General features: G+C 36.6%; 1 protein-coding gene across 2 annotated transcripts in view; it reads left to right on the plus strand.

Annotated features, from left to right (window-relative positions):
• The window catches only part of INVS (inversin), a 233,900-nt gene that overhangs the window by 213,768 nt on the left and 3,977 nt on the right, over positions 1-16,155 (plus strand). Inside the window, exons 14-17 of one of the 2 annotated variants that reach the window (XM_051966771.1) lie at positions 1,904-2,681; positions 9,758-9,990; positions 11,993-12,073; positions 13,473-13,641. In XM_051966771.1, the coding sequence (XP_051822731.1) occupies positions 1,904-2,681; positions 9,758-9,990; positions 11,993-12,073; positions 13,473-13,594 (1,214 nt within the window). In that variant the 3' untranslated portion in view covers positions 13,595-13,641. Of the gene's footprint in view, positions 1-1,903; positions 2,682-9,757; positions 9,991-11,992; positions 12,074-13,472; positions 13,642-16,155 lie in introns of those variants that run through there. The other variant, XM_051966778.1, reaches the window with a different exon arrangement.

Genomic DNA, 16,155 nt, shown 5'->3' on the forward strand with positions numbered 1-16,155 from the left:
ACCAAGGAAGATTAAGTGACATACAAGAGTCACAGAGATAGAAATTGTCAAAGATAGGATTTGAACCCAGTTTCTCTGTCTCTTTCCACTGAACTATACTGGACTGCTCTCTCCTTCGGCTAACTACTAACTGGTACTAACAAAGCTTTCTCTATTGATGTCTTTTATTTATTTATTTTTTTACTATCACTTTTTTTGATTATCACATTTTTTTATTATCACATGTCTACTTCACTTCTCCCTATTCTCTTTAATAAAAATGCATAGATAAGCAAAGCCAGCTATGAGGTTAATTCAGTTAACTGCAGTTAGACTGACTGTTTGGGCCAGATTTCTATAACCCAAGTACCACTACTTTCTTAGATGTAAATTATCCCAATAGTAACCAAGTGGGAAATAAATACCTCTAGTGCCATGTAAAGGGCTGAAACTCTGAGTTGATGCACTGAGCTCGGACAACCCAGCACTTAAAGCTAATTACCAATTGGACAATACTTTATTAGCATATCCTTGGGAAATGGCCCTTCCCACTATTCTGTGCTAGCTTGATCTTTTGGTGTATACCAAGAATTGTGGGAAGGATTAGGAGGTGGAATAAGACAAACCGGAGTCATTTTGGTGGTAGACAAGGAAAAGGAAGGTCATGGAGATCCTGCATCCATTCCCTTCACTTCTTTTAAAGCTTATTGCTTATTTGTCCATCTCCCATCATAATTATTGTCATCAGCATCACTGTGATGCCAGAAAACAGGGGTTTCCCAACCTAGGGGAGACATGCCTCCAGCAAGTAAGAGAAGCTTGGCAAGAGGATTTAGGAACTGTTTGATAAAAATGTTACATTTTTCTATTGAAATATTTTAAAAGTAGTAGAATAAGTGAAAAATATTGAGTATTTGGAGAGAAAGCAGTGGAAAAGATGTGAAGTAGGAAAGGAATTATGCATCTGAAATATTTGAAAAAGATGTTTGAAGAAATAATTCCTACTGATAACCCAAGGAATGAGGCTGAATATGAAACTGTTTTTGTATTGAGAGTAAAAAAAAATCAACAACAACACTCCAATTAAAGACAAACTGAAGGATCTCTGAAATAACTAGAAACTGTGGAATTGATTTCTAATCAATGAAGTTACAAATTTTTGTTGTACCCTTGGGGAAACAAAACCTGTTCTTAGATGTGCTTAAAAGGTTTTGATTCTATTTATAACCACAAGATGAATTAGGATTCTCAATCTGTTCTTAATCAAATCCAGTGCAACATATTGAATATGCTACTATTTTTTTTCAAAAATGATACTACTACTACTACTGATAATAGCAGCTAATATTTATAGAGCACTTATATATCCTATACTGTGGTAACCATTTTACAATTATTATCTTCTATGATCCTCATAGTCTTGAGAGTTGAATACCATTATTATCCCTATTTTACAGTGGAGGAAATTGAGGCACATAGGTTAAGTGACTTGTTCAAAGTCACACAACTGGTACATATCTGAGGTCACGTTTGAATTAAGGTCTTCCTGACTCCAGGTTGCTTACTCTATCCACTGTACCACATAAGAAACAGAATCTCTCATCCTAAAAAAACAAATGTGGTTACGTACCAAAGAAAATTTTCTTTATGAAACTTTATGTAATTTAATGTTAAATATTATTATTGAACTGACTTGTATTAATTCCTTACACTGGGTAAACTCTAGAATGTATTCATTTTTTCATATTGAATAGAGCATAAAGGAAAGACCTGAAAGGCAAAGGGTTAAAGTGAATAGAAAGGGTTGGTATCTATGCTGTAGAATACCTTCTAGAGTAATTGTATAAAAAAATGAAGCGACAAAATAAGCTATGTCTTGTAATTTTAGTGCTGACAAACATCTGCTTTTTCTGTTTCCTTTAAGAACCAACCAGAGAGCATTTCAAAGGCAAAGTTCCTTCTGTCCATTTTGGCCCCAATGAAAGGGATAATGAATGCAAACCTCAGGTGAACATTTCTAAGTCAGAAGGTGAAAAAGGCCTAGAACCGCCATCTCTCAGAGGAAAGAGTGTCTCAAAACATCCTTCTCATGGTAAGGCAAGTGGGTCTGGAGATAAGTTAGATCAGAGGCGAATGGTGGCTTGCAGTAGGGAGCCCTTGGACAGAAGAGAAGAAATATGCTTGTCAAATTCTAATTGCCCAGTTGGAAACATAAAGCACCCAAAGGACCATGAAACGGTATCAAGGACCAGAATGCACTCCATAAGAAGACGAAGTAAAGAACTAAAGGGAGAGCGGTGCTCTCCAGCTGGTTCTAGCAGACCAGGAAGTGCCAAAGTAGAACCCACCCATCCAGGGAGTGAGCCTTCATGTAATCGGACACAAAGAAGCAAAGGGGCAGAAAATGAAGTCATAAGAAGAGTTTGCTCTGGGCTTCCATGTAAAACAGGATTGGCAAAACCTGGGCTCAGTAATCTAGGGGTGCACCCCACCCCTGGTGACAGGCCAAATTTGGTGAAGGCAAAAACAGCATCTGCAAATGCGAGTGATCAATTGTCCTTCTCTCCAACGGGGCAGAATCTGAATATTGAACTTCTCCCATTAGAGAAACGGCTGATGATCATTGAAAAAGAAAGAACAAGGAAAGAGTTGTTCCGGAAAAAAAACCATGCTGCCGCTGTGATTCAGAGGGCATGGAGAAGGTAAGGTGATTTTTTTATATAAAGTGATTTTTTTAAAACAATTCTTTACTATTTAGTTACAGTGAAGTATATTGTTTGATCTAGTCCTTAGTCATTGAATGGGTATTTTATTGCATTGGTCCCAGGAAAACTGGAACCTGAGAAAGACCTTAATTTAGAAAAACCAAGGTCATCCACTGCAAATCATCTTGACTTTTTGTCTTTCCTATGTCTCTGGAAGAGTAAATAGGCTAATGACTTTGACCAGCTCTTCCTCATTTAAATCCAATTCATACACAAGTCAAGATATCACCCTTGTAATATCAGTGGTCATCTTCAAGAAGCAAGGATGAACAATGATCACCACCATGTTGTTTAGTAAGAATGTACCAAACATGGACACTTTTTTGTCTAGGGTAAGTCAGAAAGTGAATTGTCATTAAATGATGTTGAAGGTACAACTATTATCAACCATTTACATGTGATTTGGGGCAGCTGTAGTAAAAGGATTAAACTTGGAGTTGGAAGACCTGCTATCTTTTCTACCACTTATTAGCTGTATGACTTGCAGCTAGTCATTTAAGTTTTCTGTTATTTGCAACAACTCAATTTAATAAGCATGTATTAAGTGCCTTACTGTGTGCCAGTTACTATGTTAAATGCTAAAAGAGATGGTTCTTGCCCTCAAGATGCTTCTAGTCTAATGGAGGAAGCTGAAAAAGAAGGGGTAGCCATTGGGGAATACCCAGTACAAGGATATGTTATTCCATGGAGTCAAAACCAAGGAGAGCTGCTGATAAAAAATGAAGTTACCAAGAAGGTTGTGAGTCATCTATAAAAGGAATTCTTTATGGTGCTTTTCTCAAAGGGTTTTTGTGAATGAGAATCAAATGAAATAGTATATTAAAAATACAATGTAATTCCAAAAGCCCTATATAATCTGTTATTAATCTTTTTTTAAGAACAGTACTGGACTAGCCAAATTTGATAAAACACAACCATAATACTACATATCCTTTTCAGTTGCACAACTTATATCTGCGCTTAGATTAATCCAAGAGATTCCACATCTCTCAAATTAGGTAGTTTCATCCAAAGCTCCTTCTTTTGTGGTAACAGTATAGAGATAAGGAGTCTTTGACTCAGAGAAGATCTGAAGATTGGAACAAAGCAATTTTCCATTCTGGTGCAGGCTGTGATGGCCCCTGCAAGGTAAGAATTGGGGAATGAAAGCTTCTTACAGATGTTTGGTGGTACAAGAACATGGTAGTCTATTTGGGATTAGGGGACTCTGATGATGTATTTGGTATTAGATGGCTGTTGCAAGACAGTAATGTATATGTGGTTTTGCACTTTGTATGTGCAGTTTTAGATATCTGTCACTGAAGGACCATTATAAGAATAACAAATAGAAAGAAAGCATGAGGATTCACAGACTCTTATAGGTATTCAGATGTAAGAAGAAAAGGAGAAAGATGAAGGAAAGCTTCTTAAGTTTCTTCTTGAAAACATCAGAAATTGACAAAATGAGATCTAAGCTAACAGGGAAAATAAACCATGTTCATAAAGACAGATGTTCACTGATTGCAATGATGAGAATTCTATCTTTTCTTTAGCACAAAAAAGGAGATCTGGCCTTCAGTTTCCTCCATCAGCTAACTGACTTGCCATCTCTCCTAAGAATACTGTGTCCATAGCATTCTAGAGGAATAATTCAACAAGATTCTGTAAGCCATCTTACTGCAAACACTATGACTCTTTAAGAGCCAGTAATGTTGTTGATTGGAGGATAGTCAGAAAATGTCTATTAAATGGCCCTCTACTTATGAATACCAAATCAGAACCTCACACTTGGAAAACTCTGATTATACTTTTTGATTCAGATTTGGGATCTCACTAGTATAAGTCACTACTGGTGAGGAAATGCCTCTACCAATCCAGGCCATCCCTGATTAGAAACTTGGAATCTTAGGAAGTTGTCTGATTGTATGTTTGGATTCGTATTTGGGAGCGAGAAAAAGTTTTATAACTCTTTCTTAATTGTGTTTATTATCTTAAGACTATGAGGAAAAAAATGACATGTAGGATGGTATCCACTTTGATATTGTGTGGTATCAAGTATCAATCACAGGTAGCTTTTTCTTAATAAATTGCTGTAAAGCTAGGGCAGCTAAGTGGAGACCTAGACTCAAGAAGATTCATCTTCAGGAATTCAAATCTGGCCTCAGACATTTGCTAGCTGTGCGACCATGAGTTGGAGAAGGAAATGGCAAACCACTCCAGAATCTCTGCCAAGAAAGCCTCAAATGGGATCACAAAGAGTCAGACATATCTGAAAAATGACTCAGCAACAATATAGCTCTAGTATCATGGCTGATAGGCAATCAGTACCAGAAGTCAAATTATGAGCATTTAAGAACTGGAGTTCTAAATTCAAGTTCTGGTTATTCCATTTCTCTGAGTCTGTCTTCTCATTTTCACTTTTCATTTCTAATTTGGCAAACATTACTAGATATATTCCACATTACAAAAGTCTTTGGAGTCTTCAATAATCACTGAGTGTATAAAAGAGTCTTTAGACTAAACAGTTTGAGAACTACTGATTTAGATAATCTCTAAAGCCCCCCACCTCCATGATTTTATGAATCTACCAAACCTTTCATCATCTGCCATCCCTTAGAATAATCATTATCATATATCTTCTACCTCCAAAGTAGTTTCAAATATTTACTATATCTATAATCTAGTAATGCTGTGATAAAATTAACTCTTATTTAAATGTCCCCCAAATCAGGATTTTCTGATTTCAAGGGCTAGTACTGAAATCCATGAAGGCTGATGTCAGCGAGAGAGCTCTAGACTTGGTAACCATTTTCTGAGTTCTAGCTTCTGCCATTTATTAGGTGTGTGTCTGAATAAGTTACTCATACTTAAACTTTTAGTTTTTTCATCTGTAAAATGGGGAGGAGAATTGTCTAACTGTTCACAGGGTTATTATCACGTTCAAATGAGATGATGTACTCAAAGTGCTTTGTGATCCTTAAAGTACTTTATAATGTAAGCTAGAAATTGAATTCTGGGCTTTGATAAACAAGTTTGAGCTTTCTCTGTCCAAAAATAATGTAGATTTCTCCCCCTTAAATTTTCAACTCTATTAAGGGGTTACTGGGGATGGTGAGGTGGAGGAGGAAGGGAAAAGTAGATTTTGAACTTGTTCAAAAACCCCAAATCAAGAAAAGTAGATTTTGAACTTGTTGAAAAACCTCCAAATGGTGAACTTACACCATTCACAAAGTCTAATACTTTTTGAGATACTAGAATACTAAGGCATTCAAGCTCTTTGCCAACTCTTCTCCCCACTCCCCAACCTTCCTGAACTGACAACCACCCCTACCCTAGAGAAATGATTGCAGCAACAGAAACACCTCAGCTAAGCCACAAGAAAGCAGAGATCACAAGATGGACCACTCACTGTCCTCAGGCACCTAATCCTGGATACTCACTTAATATTTATCTGCCTCATTTTTCTTCTGTGTAAAAGAAGAATAATTATAGCATTTTCCTTACAGTATTATTATGAGGATCAAATAAAATAACATGCTTGGGAAACATTAAAGCCATGTTATATAAATATTAGCTACATGGTATGTAGTCTATCATTAAGTTAGTTTCTACTATGTACAAAAACAAAAACATTATGCTAGGGAATAGATTAGCTACAAACCTCCATTCTCTTTTTTGTAAAATTTTTTAAACCAGGTTGTTGTTTAGTCATTTCAGTCATGTCTATCTCTTTGTGCTCTCACTTGGGGTTTTCTTGGCAAAGATACTAGACTGGTTTGTCATTTCATTCTCCAGCTAATTTTACGGATGAGGGAACTGAGGCAAACAGGGTTAAGTGACTTGCTCAGGGTCACACAGCTAGGGAATGTCTGAAGTTGCATTTGAACTCAGATCCTCCTGATTCTAGACCCAGCACTCTATCCACTATGCCATCTGTAGAGGTCTTCCCATTAAGTCAAAGTTTTTCCAGAACTGGCCATAACGATTTAAGAGTCTATCTTTTGGCCTGTAGAGTAGTCTTCTCCTTTATAAATACTCATTCTTGCCAAAATGACTCAATGTACATGCATATCTGGTTTCACACAGTAGGTGTGTTCCTGTAGAATTTTTTCTCAAACTGCCTTTCTATTGATTTACTTGATCATTTCAAAAACATTTCAGTTTCATTTCTAAATAATCTTCAGTTGACAATTCAAATCTTAACTTTATTATTCAAGGACAAGATGGGAGTTAAAAAAAAAAAAGAACCTGAACTCTAAATTCTTTGGTTGGTAGCTAACTGTATAACCTTGAACATATCCAAGATCAACCTCTCTGGCTCTGTTTTCTCATCTATAAGTCAAGCACTTGTCTACATTTTAAAAGAAATATTGACAAACCAAAGAAGGTCAGCCAAGAGGCCAGAGAGTCTTGAAACCATGTTGTAATGGATGAAGGGACTTCAAGAGAGTATCCTCCAACAAAAAAAAAAAAAAAAAAGGGTACCCTATGCCTATTTAGTCTAAGAAATAAACTCAAATTCCATAACACCATTATTTTTCAAAGAAATTATGAAGTTCAATTGTTTTTAATTGAAAAAAAAACCAATGCTTTTATACTCCTGAAATTTATTTGTCAATTTAGTATTTATGTTGTTCATGACATTCCAGGTTTGTAGCTGTTGTACACACTTCCATTGTCTTTGAAACTGAGCTAAAACCATTATCCCCACTTTTAGGACCTTTTTTTTCCTCTTATGTCAGTTTATATACTCTGAAAATAAGTGATAACGAATGATATACAACTAAAAAAAATTGTAGCATTAGTAACCAAGGAACAAATTCAGACCTACTTGGTATATGAAATACTTGAATTCAGGAAGCTCAGTTTGGAGAGAAAAAAAATGTTCCCTGAATGGGTGAAATTGGGTAATACCGTTTAGGATTGAAGTTCAATGATTTGGGAAAAATATCAAAAATCTGTAAAAGAATTGATCCCAGAAAAAAGAAAATTCTTCATGTGACAGCCCTTTTGATAAGTTTGGAATTGGTTGCTTTGGGATGGACTTCTCTAAAGACACAGTGGGGTGGTGTTCTTTCCAGTCTGAGGCTTGAGCTAATCAAGAAGAGCCTCAGAGAGAAAAAGAAATGGGGGAGCCCTACAACTGGCTAATTATGAAGAATTTTTCTCAAAAATCTTAGCGAACTGGGCTTATACCCCAAAGAGATACTAAAGAAAGGAAAGGGACCTGTATGTGCCAAAATGTTTGTGGCAGCCCCGTTTGTAGTGGCTAGAAGCTGGAAAATGAATGGATGCCCATCAATTGGAGAATGGCTGAGTAAATTGTGATATATGAATATTATGGAATATTATTGTTCTGTAAGAAATGACCAACAGGATGAATACAGAGAGGCTTGGAGAGACCTACGTGAACTGATGCTAAGTGAAATGAGCAGAACCAGGAGATCACTTTACACTTCGACAACGATATTGTATGAGGATGTATTCTGATGGAAGTGGATTTCTTTGACAAAGAGAAGATCTAATTCAGTTTCAGTTGATCAATGATGGACAGAAGCAGCTACACCCAAAGAAAGAACACTGGGAAACAAATGTGAACTATTTGCATTTTTGTTTTTCTTCCCGGGTTATTTCTGCCTTCTGAATCCAATTCTCCCTGTGCAACAAGAGAACTATTCGGTTCTGCAAACATATATTGTATCTAGGATATACTGCAACATATCTAACATATATAGGACTGCTTGCCATCTGGGGAGGGGGTGGAGGGAGGGAGGAGAAAAATCGGAACAGAAACGAGTGCAAGGGATAATGCTGTAAAAAAATTACCCTGGCATGGATTCTGTCAATATAAAGTTATTATTAAATAATAAAAAAAAATCTTAGCTTGGTCCTGGAAAATAGTTCTCTTTTAAAAGAGGTGTGGGGTTGCATACATAATCCAACTGTATTAGTTGGTTCTGCATAACTGACTTTTCAATGTAGTAAAGGAAGAAGCAGGGAGGAAGGGGTTAATGGAGGAGTAGGAAAAATGGGAAATGACAAGCATAAAAATAACATGCACCAATAAAACCTAAAGAATTTTTAAACATAGGTTAATAAAATGAAGTACCCTGAAATAGAAACAAAAAATAAATTTTCTGTCCAGGATCAAAAATAGTGAGACTATTCTTTATCCTAGAGACATTATATTTCTTTGTCCCTTTGCTCCAGGTAATTTTTTTCTTAGTTCACCTTATCCCTTCTCTACTGCCTGAAATAAAATATAAGCTTTTTGAAGGCAAGGACTTCTTTCTTCCCCATTTTGTCCTTGGAAATAAATGCAGAGTTTGGGACATAGTAAGTGCTTAATAAATGCTTACTTGAGATGTTTTATTTCATGTTCTTCATTCAAATCTCTTATCAGTCTTTTTCAACTACGTTTTGCCCATTAGTAGACATTTAATAAATATTTGTTAAATTTGTAAGTTGATGTTGAATAAGCCTTATCTTAGTCTCAATGAAAATGTTGCTGTGTAAAAAACCAAACCAAACAAACTTTTACATATTGAATACACTTAATGAAAAGCTGTTAATAATAATAATAAAGCAGATAAATCTCCATTCTCAAATATATGTTACATCTGCAAATTAGTTTGGATTTTTTGGTGCATATTTAATTGGAGTAGACATATTGAATGCACTTAATAAAAAGCTGCACATCTCCATCCTCCAGATATATGTTATGTCTGCAAATTGATTTGGATTTTTTTAGTACATATTTAGTTGCAATAGCTAACAAAAAAACAAAACAAAACATTAATTTTAAACATATTCAATATAATATTGTATATCTAGGGAAAAGCCAATCACAATTAGTTGATGATGGTGGTAACAATACCTGATTGAATTAAATTTGTTAAACAAATATTTTTCATCGACTAAATTAGCAGCCATTGCGAATTCCCAAGTTCCTCAGACAACCTTCCACAGGAACTGGTTCATGAAATTCAGACCAAACTAGCTCACCTCAAATAAATGCTCTTTTTTTTTCTTAGTTATCAGCTACGAAAGAAACTGTCCAAACTTTGCAGTGCTCAGCATCAAGGTGAGGAAGATGAGGATGCGTGTAGAGAAGAGAAAACAGCCTTTCTCTTCCAAGTTGCTAAGAAGAAACAGCTGAACCCTAAGGCCTCGAAACCAGCCTCATCCTGTAAGACCCCCAAATCTAGCAACAAGAGCAGCTCCCTCATCAGGCAAAACAAGCAAGCTGTCCTCAAACAAATCTATGGTAATTCTTTCTCTCCCAGTTGAGTAACTATGGGGAAGAAGTTCACTTTATTATGCTCACATCCTATGATGAAACATCCCCTCACACATACACCCAATATGAAATATGAACTAGATGTGACATAGCAATGAAGAAGGTTTTGTAGGAGCATTTTCTGAAATTTTCCCTTGAACAAAAGAATTCACACATTATTTTTAAGGGTTTAGAAAGTAGCCAAGCGTTTAGACAATGCTGTGCTACATATCCCCATGTGATTTTTATTCTGGGTCACTAACTAATTTCATGAATTCCTACAGATACTTTTTGGTATCTAAAATTCACTCTTTGGAAGAATGGTTTTCCTCCAGTCTTCATGGTAAATCCCCTTCTTTACACATGCAATTGCAAACCTGTGGCTGCCTTTAGAGTGCTAATCTATTACTTCATTCACACAAAATATGAAAATATAAGGCTCTATAGAAACATAATATACAGTTATAACTTCCATATTGCAACTTTCCCCATCACAATGTTGATATATCATGGGTCAGCATAAAAAATTTAATGGGAATTTGGGGGGGAGTTTTGAGGAAACCTCAGATGACAAGCAAAGGCTAGCAGAAGACAAAAAATGCTTAGAAATTCAGACATGCATAAAATATATTATAATAATACATAATATGAACTCATTTCATTTTTTAATGCCACAATAACTCAGACTTCTTCTCTGGTATGAAGGGAGGATCAAAAATTTTGGTAAGATTTTCCAGATCATGGTCAGGGGACAGGATATCACACCATAAACTCCACTATGTGGAAGGCATAACTAATTTTTTTAAAATAAACATTGAGTATCCATGTTGCCATATTTGGATACATTATCTTTTTCAGCTTTGTCAATTCACATATGGGAAATATTTCGTAGAATTTATGTGCTATCCATCTCTGAGAAAGCAACTAGCACAAAGGGTATTCATTAAGTACTTATTAATGATAACTGATTCTACTGACTAATTCTAGGTACTTTTACTATCTGAAATCAAAATAAGATCTGCATAGAACTGATGATTCTGTGAAAAGGAAAGGCAACAACTAGGTGATGCAGTAGATAGAATACTTAGAGGGAGGAAGCCCTGAGTTTGAAACCTGCCTCAGACATTGACTAAATGGGTGATCCCAGTCAATCACTTAATCTCTGCCTACTTCAGTTTCCTCCTCCGTACCAGGGGAATAATACTAGCACCTTTTTCCCAGGATTATTGTGGAGTTAAAATGAGCAATTTGTAAAAATAATGATAGCATTTCTATAGAGCTTTATAAAGAAATAGAACAACAATAATAACCCATACCTATTTAGCATATTAAGGTTTACCCTTTGTGAAGGAGTTGATGCAAATATGATTATCTCCTTTTTGCAAATAAGGAAGCAGAGACTCAGAGACAAGTGACTTGTGCAGGGTCACACAGCTAGTGCATATTGGAACTATGACTTAAACATAAGTTTTCTAGTTTCTAAATATGAATCTAAATTTTACTAGCTAGATGATCCTAAGCAAGTCATTCTCTTCTTAGTTTGTTTCCTCACCTGTAAGATAAGGATATTGGAATCAATGATCTTGAAGGCTCCTTTCTACTTTAAATCTATGATGCTGTGATACAATGACTTTTTTTCCAAATGAGTCTTTCTAGCAAAACAAAACAACTATTTTTTTTTTTTTTTGGCAAGGGAATTGGGGTTAAGTGACTTGCCAACATCACACAACTGGCAAATGTCAAGTATCTGAGTACATATTTGAAGTCAGGTCCTGCTAACTCCACTGAATTAACTAGCTGCCCCTACAAAGATATTCTGAAACAAATTCTCTAATAGAATCCCAATCCCAGCGTCCCCTTGGCCTTCATGATACCAGCTCCCCATAAATAGACAAATAGGATCAGTTCAGATGAGAATTTGGATTCAGATGGGGGCAACCATGAGCCTCCTATGTTGGTTAGATTGATTGATGGCTGTTTTTCCTTCTAGGATGCTCTCAGGAAGGGAAAGTACATCACTCTGTCAGACCTTCATCCAAGCCTCCTTTCTCTGCCATGCACCTAAACTCAGGTAAGTCAGTCTTGTGGGCATGCAGTCACTGGTCAACTATCTTTAGTTCAGATTCCGCAAGTTTATCTTGTCCTCATTTACATAATCCCCGGACATTGGAGAAATGGCCTGGGAAAGTGTTAATGAGTTAGTTCTTTGTACACCCTGAGTTTTTAGTTTTTTCATATTTTAGGTATGTGATTTTGTCAATATAGGCACATCCTTAATCATCACAGATGCAGCCTTTCACCTCTTAGTGAGAGTCAGTCAGTCAATAAGCATTTATTAAGCACTAAGTGCCAGGGACTGTGTTAAGTGCTGAGGATGCCAAAACAACAACAACAATAACAAAAACCACCCTCCCCTCGAGGAGTTTGTTATCTAATGTGATAAAAGTAAGAGAATTCCAATAGATTTATGGTGGAAAATGCCATCCACATCCAGAAGGAGAACTATGGAGACTAAATGTGGATTGAAGTATACTATTTTCACTTTTTTGTGAATTTTTTCCCCTAATGTGACTAATATGGAAATATGTTTAACATAATTGTACAGGTATAACCTATATTAGATTTTTTTTCCTGAGGCAATTGAGGTTAAGTGACTTGCCAGGATCACTTGCTAGGATTGCCAAGGGTTCCTTGCTAGGAAGTGTTAAGTGTCGGAGACCAGATTTGAAATCAGGTCCTCCTGACTTCAGGGCTTATGCTCTATCCTCTGCACCATCTAGCTAAAGAGATGTGGAGGAGGGAGAAAGAAAAAATTTGGAACTCATAATGTTATAAAAATGAATGTTGAAATGAGGTGATTCAAAGTAATTCCAGTAGACTTATGTTGGAAAGGGCCATATGTATCCACAGAGAGAACTACAGAGATTGAATGTGGATCAAAATATAGTAGTTTCCCCATTTCGTTATTGTTGTTGTTTTGCTCGTTTTTTCTGTGTTTTTTCCCCTTTTGATCTGATTTTTCTTGAGCAGCATAAAAAATATGGAAATATGTTTTAAAGAATTGCATATATTTAATCTTTAAAAGATTGCTTGTGGTCTTGAGGAGGGGGAAAGGAAGAAAAGAGAGAGAAAAATTTAAAACAAGGTTTTGCAAAGGTGAAATGTTGAAAACTATCTTGTATTTGGAAAAATAAAGTACTATTTAAATAATGAAATGTTAGAAATTATCTTTACATGTAATTAGAAAAAAAATACTATTGAGGAAAAAAAAAAGAGTAAAGGATAATACTTTTAGTTGGCTTATATGCCACATTCTCACTAAGTAGTCTTTGTCAGTGACTGTGGCTGGGGAAAAATTGCATGAACCTCATCCCCAAATGTAACTACACTGTGTGGGACGGGTGCTAGACCCCTTTCCCAAATTAGTAACCAGAGACATCTTCAGGCACAAAGGGAAAGCATTTGTTTAGTCCCTGCAGGGAGAGGCGCAAGGACACCCAGAAAGCTTCGCAGCTCCCGCCCTGTGCTGCATCTGACCAGCAGGAAGTGGAACATCCAGTTACAGAGCAAAAGACCCGAGCCTTTTCATTGAATAGACTAAAAGGAAGTAATCACCCCTGACCAATGGTCACCGATGTTGCCTGCTTCCTGTGGTTGACGTCACTTCCTGTAACTGCGTGTCACTGACTTGGGTTTGACCTTTAGAGACCGTGGTCCGGAGATCATGTGACTTCCTGAAACCTGAGGCCCAAACCTCCTCCGGCCCTGGGAACAGGGATCATGTGATTTGGGCCTAGTCTCCTTAACTAGGCTCAAAACCGAGAAAGCTTCATCCAATCAGTCCCACTCAAGCCTATCCTGGGCTCCCTGCAAGTAGTAAATCCTCCAGATTTATAAGTGGGCCCCCCTTACAAATGTGTAGGATTTAATACGTGGAAGGAGCTCACAAGTTATATGGTGGCCCGGCGCTGTCAAACAGACAAAGGGAAAGCCGTCGGCAACACTGCCCTGGCCCAGAACCAGATGAAGATGAAAATCACTACAACATAGATAATGTTCGTCGGTGGTTTTCTAAGCCGATGTGCGGCCTGCAGGCACCCATTTGGCTTGACCTCACTGCTGAGTCCCGCAACTAACTATAAAGAAGTGCATAATGTCCAAAGAAGCTGGAAGCTTCCAGAGGTGAAAAATGGCAGAGCTAGGATTCAAATCCAAATCCTTTTACTCCAAATCTGTCACTCTTTCCTATCACGGAGTCCCTTGGTCACATTTTAAAGTGGGTCCCTGCAGGGCTTACAATCCCTAAAAATGGCCTTTGAGAACCCAGGATGCACCTCTAAGCCATGTTAGGTTAGCAGAGTAGGATTTTAGAAGGTTTTCATGCCAAGTTTTTTAATGGCTGCTTGATTTCAAGTTTGTATTTTGTTAACTTTTTAAAAAACTTTTCATAGAAATGTAACTTAGAAATCAGATTGCTTGCAATCCGACAAGCAGACTATGGTACCCAGTTCTGCAATTAGCATTAGTCTCTAAAATTAGAGGCAAATTGTTTTCAGAGTCACATAACTGAGCTACTGGGACACAAAAAGAAAATGAATTATTAGAAAGAATTTAATTTATAAAGGCACAAAACTACCTTTTAGGGGCAAGGGCTATGAATTTTTTCTAACAATCTCAAACCGTTTTAGTCATCCCCAGGCTCCTGCCTGGCCCTCCTCCTATCATTGATAGATAGAGTATGTATAACATTTCAAGCTCTCCTCCTCAGGTATCCAGAGGATACTAAAAATCATAGGATCATAGACTAGAAGGGACCTTCAAGGCCATCTAGCAGATAAAAAAATTAAGGAACAGAGAGATCAAACGAATTGCCTGAGGATATTCAGCTAATAAATGTATGAGACAGGATTTGAACAGAACCTTTCTGATTCTGTTTAGTGCCTTATTCCACTGTATCATGTTATCTTTTAATTTCTAGTCATTTTTATCTTTCGGCAAGCAGGTACTATATAACAAGAAAACACACTAAATTACTCAATATACCATAGTCTACATAATTTCAGAACTTTGTACTCCAGCGAGTAATAATTTCATAACTGTGGAAGCTTCTTCTACCATTGATGCAAGTGGCAAACAAGGCAAGAATCACTGCTGATATGCAAATGTTTTATGCAAAAACTCCAATGGGTTTGGGATCTCTACACTCATAATAGGTCCTTCTCTAATGCCCTTCTCCATTACTACTGAAAATAAACTGTTTTATCATCAAATTAGTAAAAGTTCACAAAAATGATGATATTCAATGTTAGCAAGGTTAAGATATATATGTGTGTGTGTGTGTGTGTGTGTGTGTGTGTGTGTGTGTGTGTCTGATGAAATTTCGAAGGGGCAGAAACGTTTGGGAATGTAGCAGGGCACTGCAGAAGTTGTCAAAGTGATCATACTTTTAAACCCAACAATTCTAAAATTGGGAAGATACCAGAAAAACATTATTAAGGAACTTTTAAAAAATCTTACCTGAGAGGAGCAGGATGGCACATGTAATGGCAATTGCTCAGATTTATTTAGTACATATTATGTACCAAGTACCATGCCATATACTTTGTATTTTCTCATTGGATCCTTACAAACAACCCTGGGAGGTAGGTGTTGTTATTATTCCCATTTTACATTTGAGGAAACTGAGGCACATAGAGAAAAAATGACTTGCCTAGAATCATAGAGCTAGTATTGTGGCTGAATTTTAACTCAGGTCTTCTTGACTTTAGACCCAAGGCTCTATCCAATCCAATACCTGCCCTATAATTGGGGAAAAGGGTCCTATGTCCAAATTCCTCCACTGACCCTTACTAAAACCCACGAGCAAATTGCCTAAAGTTTATTAGGTGTTTCCCTAAAACTCCCTAGGACTTTTCTACTGTCACAGATGGGTTTATATACTGGTAGGAGTTCACACCAATGAAATTACGAAATAGATAGATAGATTTTCTTTTATTTTTCTCAATTACATGTAAAAGTTTTTTAACATTCATTTGAACAATTTTTTGACTTCCAAATTCTTTCCCTTTCCCTCCATATCTTGAGAAAGGAAGCAATTTGATATAGATTATACTTGTGAAGTCATACAAAAAATATTTCCATATCAGCCATGTT

This window comes from Antechinus flavipes, chromosome 1 (assembly GCF_016432865.1).
Source record: "Antechinus flavipes isolate AdamAnt ecotype Samford, QLD, Australia chromosome 1, AdamAnt_v2, whole genome shotgun sequence".
NCBI classification, from domain to species: domain Eukaryota; kingdom Metazoa; phylum Chordata; class Mammalia; order Dasyuromorphia; family Dasyuridae; genus Antechinus; species Antechinus flavipes.